General features: G+C 44.2%; 1 protein-coding gene across 4 annotated transcripts in view; it reads left to right on the forward strand.

The window, feature by feature from the left end:
- Positions 1-21529, forward strand: part of Camkmt (calmodulin-lysine N-methyltransferase) — a 368029-nt gene that overhangs the window by 151024 nt on the left and 195476 nt on the right. The window contains exon 4 of one of the 4 annotated variants that reach the window (XM_006524993.4): positions 11660-13730. The exons of the other annotated variants lie outside the window; for them this stretch is intronic. Coding sequence (XP_006525056.1) covers positions 11660-11883 — 224 coding nt within the window. The 3' untranslated portion in view covers positions 11884-13730. Of the gene's footprint in view, positions 1-11659; positions 13731-21529 lie in introns of those variants that run through there. 4 annotated transcript variants of the gene reach the window in all.

Genomic DNA, 21529 nt, shown 5'->3' on the forward strand with positions numbered 1-21529 from the left:
ACCTTTCTGTCCTGGCTCTTCCCCTCTGTATCTTAAGGCTTACTTTATAATACTGCTGAATTTTGATTCGGAGAGTGCCAAAAGAGGCCTCCGGAAAGCAAGCATTCCCAACGGATCAGACACGAGCTGCCTGACCGTTCTAGTCGGGCCTCAGAAGCCACCATTTGTCCAGATTCAAGGGAAGGGATTTAGGAGCCATCTTTGGACTGGAAGAGGAGTATTAGGAAATCTGCTGGTGTTTTAGAGTCACAACAGGGTGTTAGAATGTAAGAGTAATTCAACGCATCCTTGTGGCCTAATAACTTTATCCTCACCCTTCCTCCTCAGATCCAGGAATGTCTCCTTCCAAGATCAATCATGTCTAAAGGAGCATTGTTAGGAATTATCTTCTTCCTCCTCCTCTTTTTCTTCTCATTTAATTCTTTCTGCCTCCTTATCCTCTTTTTCCTTTCTCTGCTTGTCTCCCTTTCCTGTCATCTCCTTCATTGAATAGCAGGCATCCTTTGGTATCTACATTTTGTTCTTATCTTTCTGGTTACAGTTAGCTCTAAAACATATGAGATCCACAATATATCTCAGGCTGAAGAAGTCTTTAAGGAGGACATGAATACAACAAAGAAAATAAATACACCAAAGACTAGAATGAGTGTGAGCGGACTTTCATCCTGGAGTGCTCAGCTCCTGTCAGGAAAGAGGGACGTGGGAGGAGGTTTAATAAAGCTCTATGCCATCTGCTGCTATAACTTTCAGGGAAATAAATGAGCACATGATGTCATGTGACCTCCCAACTTCCCCAGGGACAGCCAGGGCCACCAAGAGGAGGAAACAGCCACCTTCACATAAGATGCTCTCACGCTGTCACGGAAGCATGGAGGGCAATGAAAGAGGTGTGTTGGCCAGACGACTCCGAGTCGCTGAGTTTAGAGACACATAAACGGGCAGTACCACTTTCTTGGGCTCTTCTGCGTCAGTTTTCTGCCATCTACGCTAACAGAGGAACCCAGTTAAATGGGTTCCTCAGAAATGGTTTTGTCGCTGAAGGTTGTGCTCTGCCAGCTCTGTGTTGTCTGAGCCCACAGTAAGGTGCACTAGTGAACTAGGGTCTCAAGTGTCGGGAAAGCAGCGTGTTCTGCGCTGATATTTGAAACTTTATACTGACCATCCATGTGCTGGGGCAGCAGTTTCCCACTAAGTCGGAGGACTAGGGAGCACAGTACGTAAAGCAGATTGCCTTAATAACATTTAATAGGGATTTTAAAATGGCACTTTTTTTTTTTTAATCTACTCAGTAGTTGGTTTCAAGTTGGCATACAGAAGCTTATCATAGTTTAAAGTATTAACGCCAACTTGATGTCTTGGGCTTTTCCGTTGTGCGTTCTAACTCCTACCACGTGTTCTCGTCTGTCTTCCTTGTTGTCCTGGAAACCCAGAGAGACTTCAACCCACCTTATTTACCTCTGCATAGTAAGCAACTATATATATTTGGTAAAAGAAATGAGCTAGCCACCAGAGCTTGAGAATTCTGCGCTTTTGTTTTTGACTTCTCAGAGAACAAAGGAATTCTTATGTTTGCAGTTATCCCTGTTTTACATTATACTCCAAGGATGCCATGTACACCTCCATTACCTCTTTTCTCATTGGAGCTGTTTGCTCCCTGATAGGCAGAGCCCATGTCCTACCCATCCTCGGTCCATCAGACCCGGCACGGTGCCTGGAATCAAGCAATGTCTAGAATGGCTAAATGAGTACATGATTCTTTTACACCCTGTCTTTTAAACAATAGACGTTCCGTCTCCCAAGATCTTTTTAATTTAAGCATGAGTGCAGAGTATCATAATAAAATAACCAATTTAGCTTGTTAAGAATCCCTTTGTATTATTTTCATTAAATATTCATTTAAACCCTTTTACTGTATGTGAGGATCAGTGAGACTAAGATATTTAGCACACTTTAATATAGAAATACTAGTAACATCAGGAGCGGTTTTTCAGGCATTTACACAGATGTTTCAGGTAGCTTTGTTTCAGTCTTACCCTCCGAGGCCCCAGATGTGGGGCCAGTGGTCTGAGTCCCGGCAGAATCTGAAGGTCTGGAAAGGAGGAGCTCTGATGGTGGGGAGGAAGAGAAGATGGATGTCCCAGCTCAAAGCACCAGCAGTTCCCCCCCCCCGGTCCCCCCCCCCCCCCGCCCCCTCGGGTTTTGTTGTGGCTGTCCAATTCAGGGATCCACAGGGTAAGGACAGCCTTCTTCCTCAGCCCCCCAATTCTAATGCTAATCTCCTTTGGAAACCACCTCACCCTCATACCCAGAAATAGTTTTATTAGCTGTCTGGATAGCCCCGAACCCAATGCAGTTGATACAGAAACTCCATCATAATGAATGCCTCCACATTTTCTTTTTAGAAGAGTGTTGCTAATAAGCCCTTCAATTCATCTTTCTAGAATCTATAATTCATTGGCTCTCAATATGTTGGAAGGGAGGCACAGCCCATTGCAGAACAATTTTAGAAGCAATTTTGTAACATTTTATCACTCACAAAGCAGCCCCATCCCTATTACTCCTGCCCATGTCCATGCCACTCTCAGACCCAGGGCAGTTAGCTCCAGGTCCTGATGCCCTTAGACCTTATACTCAGAAATGATTGGAGCTTTAAGAAGCAGAAGCTCAGAGTTAGACTCAGAAGTCAACAGTGCCTTAGAGGGTTTCGGGTTTCTTTCTTTTTTCCCATTAATTAATTAACTTTACATTAAAGGTTTTGTAGGTGGATTGGTGTCCTTATCCCTCCACTGGGAATCTTACATGGCTTCAGGCTGTAGCCAGTCCATATTCCCCGCCCTGCCCATCCCCCCCCTGCTGCCAAGAGTCTCAGCTAGAGTCACCTCATAGCTTAGAGGGTTTCTTTTTTGTTAGTTAGTTTGTTTGTTTCAAGACAGGGTTTCTCTGTGTAGCCCTGGCTGTCCTGGAACTCACTTTGTAGACCAGGCTGGCCTCAAACTCAGAAATTGCCTGCCTCTGCCTCCCAAGTGCTGGGATTAAAGGCGTGCGCCACCACCGCTCAGCTAGAGGGTTTCTTAATGACTGTTTTTTAAGGAGAGCTTTAGGTTCCCAACAAAATCAAGCACAGGGTGCAATGTTCTTGTTTGTCCCTGCCCACCTGGTCCACAGCCTCCTTCCATCATCAACAAGCTTCAATTTTTGTTTTCATTTCTTATACTCATAAGCCCATGTTGACACCATTGCCTACCTCAGGTTCACTCTCCACGCTGTCAGTCCCGTGAGTTGTGACGTGTATAAGGAAGGACGTGGGTGTCCACCATTATGTTATCACACAGAAGAGCCAGGCTGTCCTGGAAACTGTGCTGTGTTCATTCACCCTGTCTAATTCCTTCAAAACTGTGGCATTATAGAAAGTCGTTAGGCAAGCGATTTACTGGTGCTAGCAAACTACTTGGGGCTCTCCTGATAACTCTTATTCTCTTTGCTGAACTCGCCCCATACGTTCCTGTTGAATGTTTTACACACAATTATTTTAATGTTTCCCTTCCTCATTACAAATGATTATTTCCCAATTTGTAATGAGCCACGTAGTGATTTTCTAACAAGAAAACAGCATCTCCTCAGGCCTTATTTTATGGTTAGCAGTTGGTATATTACAAAGTTTTGAAAAATATACAAAGTGTACAAAACGCAGTGTCTATTAACTTGCGCTTCCTCCCTAATGATTGACACTGTGCCAGACTCTGTCAGCCTGCACTCCCTTGCCACTCTCCCACTGACTCAATTATTTCAAAGGGAATTGTAGCTTCCTGTGTTTTCACCTGCTAACAATTTCAGGCTTTTGAAAGGTTTGCCTCGAAAGAGAAAACCTTGTAATACAGAACCATCACGCCCTACAAGTTGCCAACAGCGCCTTAGTTTTAGGTATCTGTCCCGTATTCAAATTCTCCAGTGTCTCATAGCTTTTCTTTAAAGCTGTCAGTTAGTTTGGGTCATATCTGAATTGTAGCCACATAATCTTTATTTTTTCCACATGTTTGTGTGTGTTGCATGTTTGTGTGTGTTGCGTGTATGTGTGTTCGCACGTGTAGAGTTGCATGTGGGTGTTCACATGTGCATGTTGATATAATTGGGTTAAGTCAGGATCTTGCTGAACCTGGAACTTACCAGTTTTGCTTGCTTCAGGGCCCTTCCCTGCCCCCCCCCCAACCCCCACCCCTGCCCCTTGCTAGGATGACAGCCACTGCCTCACCTACTCCTCCTTTTCTGTGGGTTCTGGGATCTGCAGTCTTGCAAGTGCTTCGTCCTCTGAGCCATCTCCCAGTTGTCTTTCTTTTAAACCAATGGCCTTCCTCTCTGTTTTCTACTTCTGTTTCCGCCTCTATGTGCTTGTGTGTACGTGAGGGTGTCTTTGTATGTATTTGGGAACCTGTGCATGGAGGCCAGAGGTCAGTTTTGTGTGTTGTTTCTCAGGAGCCGTCCACCTTATTATTATTATTATTTTTTTTTTGAGACAGTCTCTCTCCCTGGGATCTGAGGCAGCCTGACTAGGCTAGGCTGGCTGACCAGAGAGCCCAGGCGTGTGCCTGTCTCTGCCTCCCTGGAGCTGGGATTTCAAGTGGCAGCCACCACTTCTGGCTTTTATGTGGGTGGTGGGAATCGAGCTCTGGTCCTAAGTCTTGCAGAGCAAGCATCTCACCTCCTGAGCTGTCTCTCAGCCTCACCTCTGCTTATGATTGGAAGAGACTTTGCTCTTTATCTTGTAGCTTTTCACAGTCAGAATTTGCTTATTGCTGGCCTAGTGTTGTTCTCGAAGTTCCTCCGGAGCCCCCTTCCCTCCCCCCACGCCCCCCCCCCCAAGTGAACCAAATAGCTCGCTTTGGTTCCTGCTGTTTCCATTGGTGGTACTCTAGATATTCAGTCAAATATCTGAGTGCCTGTTGGTGAGGGTTTGCAAAGTACTGATGCCCTGATGCATTTACCATCTTTTATTAGCTCAGATATTTCTATAAGAAGGATAATTGAGGAACCATTTGACTAAAAGCTCGACTTCTTCCCTTTGTCTACCAGGCTTTAGAATAATGAGTTGGCTCCTGGCGTCTTCATGGGAGATGACGTAGGTTTTGTTTGGTTTGTGTATTTTAGTGTCATTACCAACCCAAAGAGTTGCCAATCTATGGTCTGTTTCAATTCATTATACTAATTAGCTTATTAATACTTATACTTGAAAAATGAATAAAAATGTAAAAGTTGAATCAGTTCCTAGTGGCTCTGTTACAAATGGCTCCCTTAAGGAATTGATTCAAATGAAAGCGTCCCCGTGTTTATGTGCACGTCCTGCATCAAGCAGATTGAGTCTGGGTAGGAGCTCTGCTTACTCACATTCCCTTGCCTGACTCTGTTCCCGTGCACTTGCTGCTGTAAGGGTGAGTCCACGCTTACCTGTGAAAAGAGCTCAGTTATTTGTGGTGGGCTGAGGTGGCAGCCATTCCGTGTCAGCTTCCTGGGCATTGCAACCAGCACAGCCTCCTTGGGATAAACTCTTCAGCTCTGACCACAGGAGGCAGCTGGCTGGAACACAGTGGTTTGTCAAGGCTACCAGCATTTTCATAGTATTCTTATCAAGGAAAATTTCCCTAAGTGTCAAATTGCTGATTTTTTTCCCATTGACTGAAAGGTTTCATGGGGACTTCTGTTGTTATTTACATGTATATGGTGAAAATTGCAATCTGAGAGTAATTTGCGGAATTTCAACAGTTGGAGTCACAGTGATCTAGAAATTGAATGGGCTTCACACGCGCCATTCCAGTGCAGTGCGGCATGTGTAATGTATGTGCGGTATAGGCTGAGGCCTTTTTCAAAACATTTACATTAAACCTGTCAGCTATTTATGAATAACAAAAATTAATTTCCCCTAGCTCTGTCATGAGTTGGAGAAATGGATTTTAGCCTGGAAGACTGTCAGTATTTCCTGCATTCCAGAGCAGCTCACTTCAATGTCATAGTATTACACCAGGTGGCCCTCTACGCGTCAGCTTAATGTGATTTCAAATGATAGGGTAGGGAGTGTGGGGAAATTAAAATAGTATCATACTTATGATTTAAAAGCAAGTTAATTACAAGGGCTTGTTAATAAACAAAGAAAAATCCAGAATGTATTATCTGTTAGATAGCATATCAATAACAAGCATGATGCTTTGAAAACACAACAAAACAAAAAAATCTACCACTATGTGACTTTGAGATGACTTAGAAATATTTAATTATATTGTTGACAAATGTGTTAGCCTACTAATGGCTTCAGCATTTGAAATAATTTTTAGATACTCCTTTTAGCTCTTAAAGCACATCTAAAAGCATTGTTTAACCGAAAAGATTAGCTTCATTGTTGGCATCTTATCTGAAAAAGAAAAAAAACCGCAGCTGATGTGTTGATGTGAGTGATTCTAACAGCACACGGCCTGGTCCACATTCAGGCCACGCGGGTTCCTCGCCTGGGTGCAGGCTCTAAGGTCTCAGAGGACAAACACACACAGCACCATTTGCTAAAGCAGAATGCTTGGCAGATGAGTTAATATTTTGTGGTGGATCTGACACTTCCAGGCTCCTGTCTTAGATATCAGGACAAAGGGAAGAAAGAAATCAGCTGGTACATTCTGAGAAATTATTTAAATTCTGGTTTTAAAAATATTTTTAACTTTTAGTGAGTGAAAAGTATTAAATGTGTCCATTTATTAACCTATAACACATCTTCCACTTCTCCAAGGTTCTTTTTAATAATTATCATTGGGTTGGCAAGGAGGCTTTATTGGGTAGGGCACTTGCCGTCGAGGCTGAGAGCTGGAGTTATGTGCCTAGCACTCGTTTGGTAGAAGGAAAGAACTGACCCCCTCTTGGTAGCTGTGCTCTGTCCTCCACAGCGTGCCATGGCCACACACACACACACACACACACACACACACACACACACAATAAAGTGTGAATTAATTTTTAAAAGAATCATTATGGATGGCATTAGTGTGCCAGCATTTGAACAGGAGATATGAGAAGGCTCTTCTTTTACTGTGTATATGAACTTGCTAGGAACTAAGTATATCTTTCTATATTACTATGAAGAAGAGAGTATACTACGTCTCATGAAAATCTCATTTTCTCATCTCAAGAAAATTTGAGGAGAATTCTTTCCTCTCTGGAGGGTACCATTAGGACATAACCGTTCTGAAAATTATTTTGAGAAAATTTAATAATTTTTGTCCTACCCTGTCTATACAGTTAAGAATTAAGTTCCAATTCTTGACATCTCCTTTAAATATTTGGTGCTGGTGCAACATGGTTGTATGGAGTTCAGAACAGAAATATACTGTAGAGATCGGAAGTGACGTCTGCACTTACAATGAATGTCGTATGTGCCTTTCCTTCTTGAAGTTGCCTTGCTTAGGTACCATGGAATAATCTGAGACTGCACACTCAGCCATAAAGAATTTCTTTGTAAAATCGAGCTGCTCTCAGGATCTTTAAATGTCCTGACCGGCAGCTGACTGCTACCACAGCTATGCTGGTATGGGTTTGGGAAGCGTCAAGGGGGTGAGAAAGACAGCTGACTTTGTATTTGGAGTTTTTCCAGGGGCTGTGCTGTTATCGTTCACATGAGCCATTATTTTGGTTCCAGTGCTCTGTCTGTCTTCCTATAGGATTTTCCCCTGAGTAGACTGATTGATGTAAAATAAAACAGTAACATGGTGGGACCCTTTACCAAAACTCTGACTCTCTTATCCCAGGTAGCCCATGTCATAGCACTTTTGAGAACCATTGGATTTTATGAGGCCATCTGTCCTTATATTTCCTCTATCATTGTAGGTTCTTTTAATGAAATGCAATAAAAACCCCAAAACATACAACAACAACCAAACAACATAATGTCTGCACTGATGGTTGAAAAGTGGTTCTCAGCCTGTGGGCCCTGACCCCTTGCGGGGCTCAAACAACCTTTCCACTGGGTTGCACATCAGATATCCTGTATATCAGATGTTTACCTTAGGATGCATAACAGTAGCAAAATTACAGTTATGAAATAGAAAGGAAATAACTTTATGGCTGGGAGTCACCACACATGAGGAACTGTATTAAAGGGCCGCAGCATTAGGAAGGCTGAGAGCCACTGGGCTAGAGGAATTTAAACATTAGAAATAATCCGACACAGTGCAGAATGGTCTGGGAAGGGTCTCAGTGAGGAAGTGGCTAGATCAGGTTGGCTGGAGGCTGCTTCTGAGGTGGGAAGACCCAGTCTGAATACGGGTGGCATCATCTCACGGACTCAGCCCTGGCTAATGTTGGCTGCACTCTGTGCTCAGTGCTCTGACTGTGCCTGTGACGCCACCAGCTGTGACCCTCCCCTCCCCCGCCATGATGGACCTGTGACCTGGAACAGTGAGCCAAGCAAACCCTCTCTCCCCTCGGTTGCTTTCATTGGGGGGGGGGGGGGGATTTTGCCATGGCAACTGGAAAGGAAACCAAGACAAGAGGAAAAGACATTTTCAGGTTATATCTAACCGACTTAAATGTCCTGTGTGGAGATCAGAAAACATTGCTGTTCCTTATACAGGTGTCCCACAGTCCTGTGGACAGTGTGTGTGTTCATACATCTTCTGATTACAACTCTCTGCTGATGTAATATCATTTTAACAACACCTTGATTAATTAGTCATTTCGAAATACTACTTTGTAGTGTGAACACAGACTATGTGACTTTTTTTTTATTAGATATTTTCTTTATTTACATTTTAAATGTTATCCCCTTTCCTAGTTTTGCCTCCAAAAATTCCCTATCTCCTCCCCCCTTCTCCCTTCCCCCTGCTCCCCAACCCACCCACTCCCATTCCTGGCCCTGGCATTCCCCTATACTGGGGCATAGAACCCTCACAGGACCTAGGGCCTCTCCTCCCATTGATGACCATTGATGACCTCTGCTACATATGCAGCTAGAGCCACAAGTCCTACCATGTGTTTTCTTTGATTGGTGGTTTAGTCCCAAGGAGCTCTTGGGGGGGGCGGCAGGGGGGTGGTTACTGGTTAGTTCGTATTGATGTTCCTCCTATGGGGCTGCAAACCCCTTCAGCTCCTTGGGTACTTTCTCTAGCTCCTTCATTGGGGACCCTGTGCTCCGTCCAATGGATGACTGTGAGCATCCACTTCTGTATTTGCCAGGCATTGGCAGAGCCCCTCAGGAGACAGCTATATCAGGCTCCTGTCAGCAAGCTCTTGTTGGCATCTGCCATAGTGCCTGGGTTTGGTGGTGGTTTATTGGGGGACTATTTGACTTTTAAGTGTCAACATTCTGGAATAATAAGATGTTTTGATGAAATGCTGGCAAAGATGTCTGCATTTCCAGTGCAGATAGGATTGTAAACTTGTGCAGTCTCTAGTGACAATAGAACTAAATATAATCTAAGCAGATGCCCAAAGGATTGGCATCAGATACTACAGAAAAGTTTGGACGTCTGTGCTACTGCAGTGCTGCTCACAGGAGTCAGAGTATGGGGCTGCTTAGGTGTCCATCAGCAGATGAATGGATAAAGAAAACCTGGCGTATCTACACAGCGGAGTGTTGTTCCACTCTCAGAGACAAACAAGTCACGTCATTAGGAGGGAAATGGATAGAAGCAAAGATTATCATGTTAAGAGAAAGAAATCAGAATGATAAATATCATACTTTCTCAGCATATGTGAAATCAATATAGATTTAAAATATTTATAAACATGTATATGATATAAAAGCTGGACTAGGACAATGTGAGTGGAAACAAAGGTCTAAAGGAAGGAGTGGGGAGTGAAAGAGGTGTGTGTGTGTGTGTGCATGTGTGTTGGCTCTTTGCCGCCAAGTCCAGGTGAGAGGACAGAACCTGGTCTAGCCCGGTCTGTCCAGGCTGAGTGGGATGTTGCTGGCCCAAAAGAAACACACCGGGCCAGGAGTCTTGTCAAAGCAGGAACTCACTTTATTAAACTAGGCACTTGCTTATATAGAGAAGGCAAGGAGGTGAGGATAGGGGTATGGGGTGAGATGATGTATGGGGTGAGATGACGAGGGGTATGGGGTGATCTCACGGGGCCTATAAGAAATTGATACATCAGCGTTAAGTAGGCAGAGGTAGTCTCATTCAGGTCAGTAGGTGTGCTGAGTCATTCTCAAGCAAAGGACAGGTCTGGAAAATCGAGCCAGGCTTGGGTTTGTCCTCAAACCAAGGCCAAATAGGGCCCTATGTGTGTGTGTGTGTGTGTGTGTGTGTGTGTGTGTGTTTATGTGTGTGTTTGTGCGCGCATGTGCATGCATGAGAGAGAGAGACTCCTTATGAAGTCATAAGGGGTAACTGTTGAGGAAGTGGGACAGGGTAGGTGATAGAAGAATAAAATATAATAATGTTCAGGTATGAAAGTGTCATGAAAACCACTATTTTGTATACTTAATAAAAATATTGATTTGAATATGGTGAAATGGCGCAGCCATGAAGGGTATTTGCTGCTCCTATAGGGGATCTGGATATTTAGATCTGACCACAAATTAAATGGCTCACAACTGTAGTTCCAGGAGATCTAACGTTCTTCTGATCTCCCTATAGGCGTGTGCTCATACATGATGCACATATAGACAAGCAGGCATGTGCACATAAATAAACATGAAATATTTTAATATAAAGAGAAAACTAAAAAGATGTTTGTTGATCAAAGTTAAAATGTACAAGCATCGAAGAGATTATAATTATTGCCTTATCAAGTCTGAAGAGGCTGCTGTATTGGGCTGTAGTAAGCTGACTTTCAGGAAGCTGTAGTCAGGGCAGACTGTGTCAAGAGCAGCCCGACAGTGCAAAGTTCCCTTGGCTCGGAGAAGGGAAGGCTCAGAAGACATATTCAATTTTATTTTCAACTAGAAATTCTAATAATTGAATTGTGCTCTGACCCTCCACAACATGAACTCTGAGTAAACTTGGTCTTAAAAAAATAGAGCTTGCTTAAAAGAGGAATAATATATTTTTTTAAGAGTCAGCAGAATCAATTTGGAAAGATGATTTAGCTTCTGACTAAGCTAAAGAAAAATGAAAATGAAGGGGGGGAGAGATTGAGTTATTAATTTAAAAATATAAATGAACAAACAAGTGAAATTCTAAACTAAGTAACTAAGCCACCAAAGCCTCCTAATTTTATGAAGTATACCAGACCCACAGGGCTTGCCTACCTTGGGGGAGTCTCTGAGCTCCATTCTTGGCAGTATAATAAATAAAATAAAATAAAATAAAATGATAAGTAAATAATAAATAATTTAAAATGAAGTCAGTTAAAATTTTTTAGAGATTTATTTATTAATGTATATAAGTGTATATACACCTGTATGCCAGAAGAGAGCATCAGATCCCTTTACAGATGGTTGTGAGCTACCATGTGGTTGCTGGGAATTGAACCCAGGACCTCTGGAAGAGCAGTCAGTGCTCTTAACTACTAAGCCATCTTTCTTGCCTGAAGTCAGTTAATTTTTTTTAAAAAATTAAAAATCAGGAAAGTTGTAATAATTCAGCTGAGGGAAATGAAAACAAGACGGGGAAACTTCAGGAAAAAAATGAAGACATAAAAACCAGCACAAAACGGAAAACAAGAGCATCTCCCTGTGTGTCAGCTACAGGAGGACCACAGGATCGCCCCACTCTGGACTCTGTGTCAGCTACGGGAGGACCACAGGATCGCCCCACACTGGACTCTGTGTCAGCTACGGGAGGACCACAGGATCGCCCCACTCTGGACTCTGTGTCAGCTACGGGAGGACCACAGGGTCGCCCCACACTGGACTCTGTGTCAGCTACGGGAGGACCACAGGATCGCCCCTCGCTGGACACACGCTAATGCCTCTGCTCAGAAGCTGAGATCACAGATGGAAGTCAGCATTTCCTGGGCAAAGTGGGCCCGGGGTGACTCATTATATTGCCGTCTTAGAGTACCTGGGGCTGGATTAATATCTTACTGATAACCTACTTTGTTCTACAAAAAGAGGCTCCAAAGTGGACAACTGATTCTCTGTCCAGTCATTTGGTCTCCTGAGTCCTCATTATTTTGCTCCCCCTTCCTCCCTCTGTCTATCCTTCCCTCCTTTCCTCCTTCCCTCTCCCCCTCCTTCCCTCCATCCCTCTTTCCCCACCTTTCTTCCTTTGCTTCTTGTTTCGGCACTAACATGACCAGTATGCTCAGTATATTCTGATAGCTTTCCTTTCCCTGGGGTTAGATTGGACCTTTTGTGCAGAGTCGCAGTTATCTGCCAGGTCATCCTGAATCTTTTCATTGGAAAAGACCCATTGCCTGTGGTACCTCCTTCGGAGAAGTAGTGGGCAGCCATTCACACACAGGCACACGCACACACACGCACACGCACACACACACGCACGCACGCACGCACACGCACGCACGCACACAGGCACACGCACACACACACACACACACACACACACACACACACGCACGCACGTGCATGTGCAAATGGGTACATATGAAGATCTGAAGAGTGGACATTGGCTTCTTCCTGTATTGATCTTCAACCTTATTTATTTATTGACCCAGACCTTTCACTGAACCTAAAGCTCACCGATTGGCCAGACAGGCTGGCTAGCAAACCCAGACTGGGGTCGTCCTGTGTCCACGCCCCCAGCACTGGGCTTGGAGATGCACGCTGCTATGCCCAGCCATTTGCCTCTGTGGTATTGGTACTCCATGCCCAGGTCCTCATGTTCACACAGTAAGCACGTTGCCAGCTCAGCCATCTCTCTAGCCCTGTGTCACACTGACCTTGCTATATTTGAGTGGGCTTTAGGCTGGGGTTGTCTTCTATTTTCCCATGACTGAATTCAATTATGCCCTGTTGACAGGTCTTAGCAGAAGTGATGGTGTCTTATGGTCAACTAGGTACTTAAGACACAGGGCCCAGAGGACCCAAGCTAGATCTGACCCGAAAGCCCCGAGGGCTAACTGTCACAGTAGCAGAGGCCCTGTGCAAGCACCCAGCTAAGACACCCTCAATCACAATAATGGCCCATGAATCTGAAAGGGAGTACGTACGAGGCAGGGAGGCTCATGGGAGGGTTTGGAGAGAGGAAGGGGAAGGAGTAAACGATGGAATTATAACCTCAAAAAAATAAAAAGTTCATGTTTTTAAAAAGCTGTTAGTGTGCTCATTGAGATTGTACTGTTCCCGCTGGGGTGATTATTTGTGGGTGGGGTCTCACCTGTGTCCCTGGTTATGACAGATCTGAATCTGTAAATTAATTAGGGAGAACAGGCATGGCAATGATATGAAACCATCTTGCAGTAGATAGGAAGGTCTTTCCATTTGTCCTGCTCACACTGGAGGTTGCTAGGGACACTGGAAAAGCAGACACAGTCTTCATACAGGGATTGCACATTCCTCATAAAGTTTATCTCTCTCCTTTTTCCTTTGTTCCTATCAAAAGTGTTTTCTATATCATTATATTCATGGCCTGGCCATTTGATGCTCCCAGCCTCTATATGTAATTTAATATCTTGCTACCCAACAAGATACATACTGTTTAACCATAATGTACTATAATGATAATGTACTGTAGATTTAAAATCTATATTTTTAAATTAAGACTACTGCTTCAAAAAAGTACATCTAAGCTGGGCAGTGGTCGCGCACGCCTTTAATCCCAGCACTTGGGAGGCAGAGGCAGGTGGATTTCTGAGTTTGAGGCCAGCCTGGTCTACAAAGTGAGTTCCAGGACAGCCAGGGCTACACAGAGAAACCCTGTCTCGACAAACCAAAACCAACCAACCAACCAACCAACCAACCAACCAAACAGTACATATAAATACAACCACTCAAACCTCTTCTGAGTGCAGAGTTCACTTGTATGTACTCTTCTGCATTTAAGGTTCCTTTCCAACTGTTGGGAATTATTCATTAAGTACAGTGTGGCCCCTATGAACATTCATTTTTCACATAAGTCCTCTTAAAACCAACTAGAAAAGTCCTCTCAAAACCAACTAGAAAATCTGAAATAAGAATATTTGTGACAAGGAAAGAGTGAGGCGTGGTTAATTTGGGTACCACGTTATAACTCAGATCAGGCTAGCCTGTAACCACAGGTTCCGGAAGATCCAACACATCCGGTGTGTGGGCACCAGCATCCACGGGCTGGTCAGACCCCCCCACCCCCAGCACTCTCAGCTGCTAAGCCATCTTTCCATTCTCTGTGGTGAGAAATGTTAAGTGGTCTGACCCAATCTGATTTTTCTGTTACTTCTGGTGCTAAAATTTTCAGAATACAGAAAAATTTCAGGACTGACTGTGTTAACATTCTGTCTAAACTCTACCCCACAGTTACCTGGCAATAGCTAGATAGGTCTGGCCCACTCTAAAAGGGGCTGCTTGCCCCCCTCCTGTCTTTCTCTTGCCCTCTTGATCTCTTGCTTCTCTCTTGCTCTTGTTCCCCATCTCTCCCCATTCCTTTCCCTTCCCCCTCTCTCCACATGCTCATGGCCATGGCTGTCTTCTACTTCTCTACTCTCTCTCTCTCTCTCTCTCTCTCTCTCTCTCTCTCTGCCTTTCTCTGCCTCTACTACCCTCTTAACTCCCCTCTCCATGCCCTGAATAAATCTATTCTATACTATACCTTTGTGTGGCTGGCCCCTCAGGAGGGAAGGGATGCCTCGGCATGGGCCCGCTGAGCCATCCCCATACCATAGAACATATATCTCTTTTATCTTTTTATAAACACATCAGGTTGCAGGGTTAAGTATTTCAAATAATTAAACAATTTTTATAATGTAGAAGGTTAAGTGCGGAATTGTGCATTTCTCATGGGGTGACAGCCTCCTTAGTGGGAGTCCAGAACACTGCTTTAGTGTATGGTCCACCACATTAACTTCCCTTAGTTGTCGGCTGGTATTTAAAAGTGGAAATCCACGTGGGGCTGAGTTAGAATCCACGGTATTTTCATTTCGGTTCAGAAGATGATGTATATTGGGTAAAAGCAATGATGGAGGGGTGGCAAGAAAGTCAAATGAGCTCATGGCACCCCACGGGCTCCTGGGACAAGTCTGCCAGGCTGTGATGGCCCAGACATGGTTGTAACAACAGACCTAATGTTTTCAGTTTAATGCCCAGCTCCAGAAAAAGAGGGAGCTGGAAAGAAAATAATTTTGGTACTACATTAAATACATCCCATGCTTATTTCTAAAAATGGTGGAAGAAATGATCTCATAGGCTGGTGCTAACGGTTACCTGAATGTTTGGGCGACTCAGCAGTTCATGCAAGGGTTATTTGTTCTGCTGCTGGCTCCCAGATGCCTGTGTCTACAAGCCAAAGGGGGTTTCCAGCTGCTCGAGCCTCCGTTTTCTTTTTCTTTGTAAGCTGGTAGAGTTGATGCTTAAAGGACAAGATTCTAAATTGATTGAGTGACAAAGGAATACAGTGTTAATTAAGCTAGGCCATTGTCTTTAAAGTGGAGTCAGTACATTGGAAGTCAGATTTCTCTTCAGGTTTGGTCAAACTGCCTAAGGCTGCGACTAAGTCCTTATTAGGTTAGGGCTGCGGGGGAGCCGCCATTGTTTGCCGGTCAAAGACCGGCTTGCTGTTAAAAATCACAGCATGAGGCTTAAGCTGCTGCAACCATTATCCAGTGCTAACGCGTCCCTAAAGGTCTGCTAATAGAAGCAGAGGAAAATATCAATCTTTAGTTTTAGAACAGCTGAGTAACCTTAGCACCTGTTTATTCAGAGCAAGGCTTCCGAGATGCTTTGATGGGCATGCGGTAAGGCCCGGTACCGGTATCGATACCGCTACCGATACCGCTACCGGTGCCGCTTCCCCAGGCCACAAGAGGAAATGCAAGGGAGACTGAAGGGAAGAGGGAAAAAAAAGCATGTTTTCTTTAGCATTTTTATTTAAAGGGCAGGAGGATCAGAACTAATCTGGGATTGACTAGGGCACACGTGGTTTTTAGAAGAAAAGTTGTGTACTGGATATGGGAGCCTTGGGAAGCAGAGGCAGTAGGGTCTCTATGAGTTTAAGGCTGGCCTGGTCTACATAGGAAGTTCTAAGCCTGTCAGGACTATGTAATGAGACCCCATGTTTTGTTTTTGTTTTAAAGGATAGTTTTGTTTAATTTTCTGCAATTCATTTTGTGGCTCAACGACAATCAGTGAGGACATGCTACAGTGGGCAAAAAGCATGTTCTCTAAAGAAAGTAAAAACTCAAGTGTTCAGTAACAACCAGTTTGCGTTTACCTATCCACACATAATAAATAGAATTAGGATGTGGTGGCTACTGGCTTTCCCTTGTGAAATATGCAAGACTCTGGGATAGTATGAATTTAATTAAAGAAGGCTCTGTGCCTTACAGAAGGGAGGGAGAGGAAAGAAATTGCTGTTGCAAACTTCCTTTAGCAAGGTGTTCCAAAACATTCCCAGAGGTGCTGGGAGATACTGAACCAAGTGCTGGAGATACTGAACCAAGTACTAGGAGGTGCAGAGCTAAGTGCTAGGAGGTGCTGAACCAAGTGCTGGGAGGTGCTGAACTAAGTGCTGGGTAACTTAGAAAATACTCTCTATGACTAAAAGCATTCCACTTATAATCTTTTTACAGCCTCAAAAAAGGCTATTTTTGTATTTCCTCTCTTATTCAGTTAAATTCAAAAGCCAGTGACTATACTGAGCTTGTCCTTTTATAAGATATTAAAAACATCAAAATGTGTCATAAAATCTGTTTGTAGAGCTAGTGTACATCCAGTGTCTAGGGGAGTGGTAGCTTGTCTTCGGTCACAGAGTAAGTGACAGAACAAGGGTGGGAGGAAACCTAGAGCTCTCATATCTGCTCTACAGCCCTCTCTGTAATTAACTGTGTGAAGATGAAGGTGGCAGGGAGGGGATTATGAGCGGCCAGTTTTAATGGACAGCTTACAGATTAATAAGATTGGGGTGATAGTATTTGATTCAAAAATTAATTCAAATAGTGAAAATCTAGAAACGAGATGTATTCCAATGGCCTTCCAAGGAAGGAGTCAGAAAGATGTCCAGCTGTGCCTTTCCTAGCTTTCTCTGTGGCTGTAACATTTGCCGATATCCGGCCATACCCTTTGCATGTGGGTTTGTGAGTACTGTACACTATGAACACAGGCACACTTACCTTTGGCCGCCTTTGACCACCTCCACACCTGAGAGCTGATGTCTAGCCCTAAACTCTCTATCCTAGCCCCAGGCTGCTGTCGCCCCTGTCCTGTGCAGCCCAGTTGGTCACCTGGGTGACGAATCTCTGCGGAGGGCCGCATCAGAGCAGGCTCAGCCTCATTCTGCCACGGCCATTTCCATCACCACTCGCACTTGATCTCTTTCACATTTTATAGAATCGATAAATCTCATCCCTAAAGAGTCCAGCAGGCCTTTGATTCCTGACCTGACATTTGCTAATGCTACGCCTGATGACCTGCCACTACGGATCTGCAGCCCTGCACTCTGTGTTTGACAACACTCATAATATGAATCAATATTCAGCATTCAGTAAGTGAGCCGGGAGTCATTTCACTGCTGCAAAAGGCTGCGTTGCCCCCGGGCAGCTGTCAGAAATGGGGAGTTATTAATAGCCCTCTCTCCTCACTTAGCATAGTCAGTAGGGGTCAGGCATGAAATGATTTAATCAGTTTATGATATCTGTGACAGAGAGCACTTAAAATGTAATCACAAAATTTAGGTAGAAGTGTCCCTGGGCTGTTGTAAGGCTTTTCCCACTTAATTTTCCCTAATCCCTGTACAATGTAGTGCATACTGAAGACAGATCCTCCAACAAAGCAACATCTAACCTGTGTTGGTGTTATTTCTCCATTGGCAAACATTGTGTGTGTCTGTCTATATGTTTGTGTGTGTTTCTCTGTGTGTGTATGTCTCTGTGTATCTCTGTGTGTGTCTCTGTATGTGTCTCTGTGTCCGTGTGTCTCTGTGTGTGTGTCTCTGTGTGTGTGTCTGTGTGTGTGTCTGTGTCTATGTGTGTGTGTGTCTCTGTTTGTGTGGGTGTGTGTCTCTGTGTCTGTGTGTGTCTGTGTACTTATCCCTTTAGGATATAGGCTGTAAATACCTAAGGATAAATGAAGATAAGCCCATGGGGTTGGCGTGCCTGGCTCTGTAAATGTTTCTAGGGGAAGAGAGGGGTCTGACTGGGCAGGAGAGGGCCAAGCCAAGGTCGTCTCAAAGACAATGAGAATATCTTGGAATTCAGAGGGCATCAATATAAATGGACAAAACACCCATTCTCATAACATAAATAATTCTTAAAAAGAAAAAAGAAAGACAACATGAAAGACTAGCCTAAAGCCTTAAAGGCAGTGAGGGAAGTCATTACAGGTTCACAATTAGCAGTAGATGGAATAAGACTCATTTAGAGCCCAGGGCTTGCAATCAGGACTATCCGGGGCGCAGTCCATGCTCATACTGAAGTGTCCTCCTTTGACATCATACTCATTTCCCGGGTTTCTTATGGGAATTAAATAAGAGCTTTGATGTCAGCTCTGGCATGTGGGAGATGCTCAAATGATACGATGTCCTTCTTTTCTTATCTCTAAGGGCTTCGACCTGCTTGATTACAATGCAGCAGGAAGGTGATTCTGAACTGAAGCTCAGGTAGAAGGTGATCATTACAGCAATCGCGCCTTGTAATCTTCCCTGTTACCATCCCTGCTTCAGGCTGCAAACTGACCCCTGAGACACACGGATGGGAATTGTGTATTGTGATGGGAAAAACCTTAGATGAGAGCATTTTTCTGTTAGTCTAGGAAAGTAGATGAAAGACAAACACAAAGAATATATGCTGATTAGAGTCTTGTGGATCTAATAGTTATTAATGTTCTCTGGAAATGGCTTTAGTTCTTTTACTTAACTAATATTCACTTAGCTTAAACCCCCTTATTCAATAGTTACCAACTTAGCATCTGTATCAGGCACTTTTCTATCACTGTGATAAAACACCACGGCCAAAGAAACTTATGGAAGACAGAGTTTATCTGGACTTAAGAGTTCTAGATTGTTAGAGCCCAGGAGGGTGAGGCCAAGGCATGGATGATAGCAGGAGCGGCATGTGGAGGGCTCACTTCTGCAACCAAACACACAGAACAGAGAGAAGGAACTTGAACTACTGTGAGCCTTTAACTCTCAAAGCCTGCCTCTAGTGATCTCCCTCCAACAAGGCCAGACCTCTTTAGCCTCCACAAATAGTGCCATGAACTGGGGACCAAATATTCGAATTCATGAGACTAGGAGAGGCATTTCTTTCAAACTACCACAGTGCATTTTGTGTATTGGCATAGATTATGGGGACAATGAACTCTAGGTACCCCCTTGATTCTTGGATGGGGTAGAGTGGGAGACAACAATATGTCTGTCCATCCTTCCTCCTTCCCTTTCTCTTTGTATTTTGTTTGTTTTCCCTTTGAATCTAAAGCTCAGGGTTATCCCTTTGCCCAAGACCCTCTCTCACAGTGCTTTCGCTCTTTGCGCCTGCGTTTCTAAGGTAACGAGCCAGCATTGCACACAAGACCACAAGCCCTGGGTATTATTTTCCATATGATAAATAGAAATCCAAGATGGCAACCCAGACTCCCAGGCCTTCCGAACACATATTTTCTCCCTGGTACTCGGCCAGATGCTGTGTTCTATAGAAGGAGTTTTCAGACATAGCTAAGGCTTCACATCAATTGGCTTGTGATGGAAATTGCCTGGGTGGATCTGGCTTAATGCTGTGAACTCTTTAAACCTGGTAAGATATCAGACATGTGAAGGACCTGCTGTCTTAAAGATGGAGGGAGTCTTTTGGTAGAGAATGGAGGTGTCTCTGGGCGTGAGGAGTAACCCCTGATGACAGCAAGGCAGCCTAGGCCTACCCCACAGCTGCAAGGAGTTGAATTTTGCCAACAAGAGTGATCGTGAAAGTGGGATTTCCTCTGGGACCTCCATAGGAAAATTCCAACTGGTAAACACCTCCATGTCAGCCTCATGATTCCATAATTGGAAGCACTGGCCAGCCCAAACCAGACTTCTAACCTACCGATCTCTGCCTTCGTAAGCGAGCCTTCGTTTATGCTTCTGGATTTTGTATATTTGATTTCGGTCATGCCTGTTCCTTATTAGAGAAAGCAAGGAAACAAACACAAAAGCCCTGCGTACTCTTCTGTTTCACTCTTGCCCTCTGGCTCCTCTAAGATTTCCCTCCTATTATAGGAAATTATTTTCAGTTCATTTGCATAAGACATGATTGTTCCCTCGGGATGGTAGTGACGTTTTTTTTTCTCTAGCTAAGCAGATCTGCTCACTTCTCTGGTTTCTCCTGGGTAACTAAAACTCCTCAAGTATCCCTATCCCAGTTTGGGGTGAATTCGTTGTCAGGGTCCTATGGTTATAGTTTTGTACTCCTAAAAAGCCTGATAGTGTACATCGAGTGGTAAGCATAAATTTATCCCAAGGAAAGAGAAGAGTCTTTCTCTCTTGACAGGAAGGAAGGCTGAGTTTTTCCTGTCCTGCTGCCTATTTTGACGTCTGAAGGACATCTCTCTCCCTTCCCCTCCCGCTCCCCCTCTTATACTCAGTGAGTTTTAAAAGTGTTTGTTTTCAGGGGCTACACCCCCGAAGAAAACCTACTCTCCCTTCCACAGGAACCGTCAATTGCCAATAGTTCTCAACCAGGAGTGGGACTCATGCGCCCCCCCCCCCCATCCATGCTGGTTGTGTATGGCTTGATCTGCATTCATTTACAGCCACTGTGAGTTGCTGTGAGCAGCAGCCCTGTCATGGCCAACAAACCCTTTCCACGGCAGACATCCACCAGCTCTGGCTCTTACCATCTTTCTGCCTCCTTTTCCGTGATGCTCCTGGAACTGTGGTGAGAGGAGTTGTGAGAAAACGAGCCCATTTAGTGCTGGGTACTTCACAGTCTCTTATTCTCTATATACTCTCCAATTGGAGTTACTCTATAATGGGGGGTGGGGGTGGAGGGTGGGCAAGCTATTAAATTAAAAAGCCCAGTGCTGAGTATGGGTACCTTTTTTTTTGAGGTGTTAGTCAGTGAAGTTCTATAGGCCCCTCACATAAACTACAGGCTGTTGCCAGTAATGGTGGGTTACGATTCAGAACCTGATGGCAAGACCCTGCCACTGAAGATGCTGTATATTTGCATCACAGGACAAGGAGCAACCTAGCAGGTACTGGCTCAGAAGCTTTATCCTTACCTGCTAGCTTTCTTCACTGGGCTAGCATGTGCTAAACATGCTAACGGGGTAGAAAAGTATTCAGTAATCTTATCTAGCTGTGAGCCCTGCAAACTACAACACACACTGCTCTGGCAAGATAGAATCAATACCTCTATACCAGTGGTACAGATGTTGAGGGAGTAACTAGTTCTTTCCATGGATTTAAACTACTCTATAAGACAGAACTCACGCCTGATGCAGTTAACTGAACCAAAAACCTGGGACTGGCTACATCCCAGGTATGACCCGCCG

This window comes from Mus musculus, chromosome 17, assembly GCF_000001635.26.
Source record: "Mus musculus strain C57BL/6J chromosome 17, GRCm38.p6 C57BL/6J".
Lineage (NCBI taxonomy): Eukaryota > Metazoa > Chordata > Mammalia > Rodentia > Muridae > Mus > Mus musculus.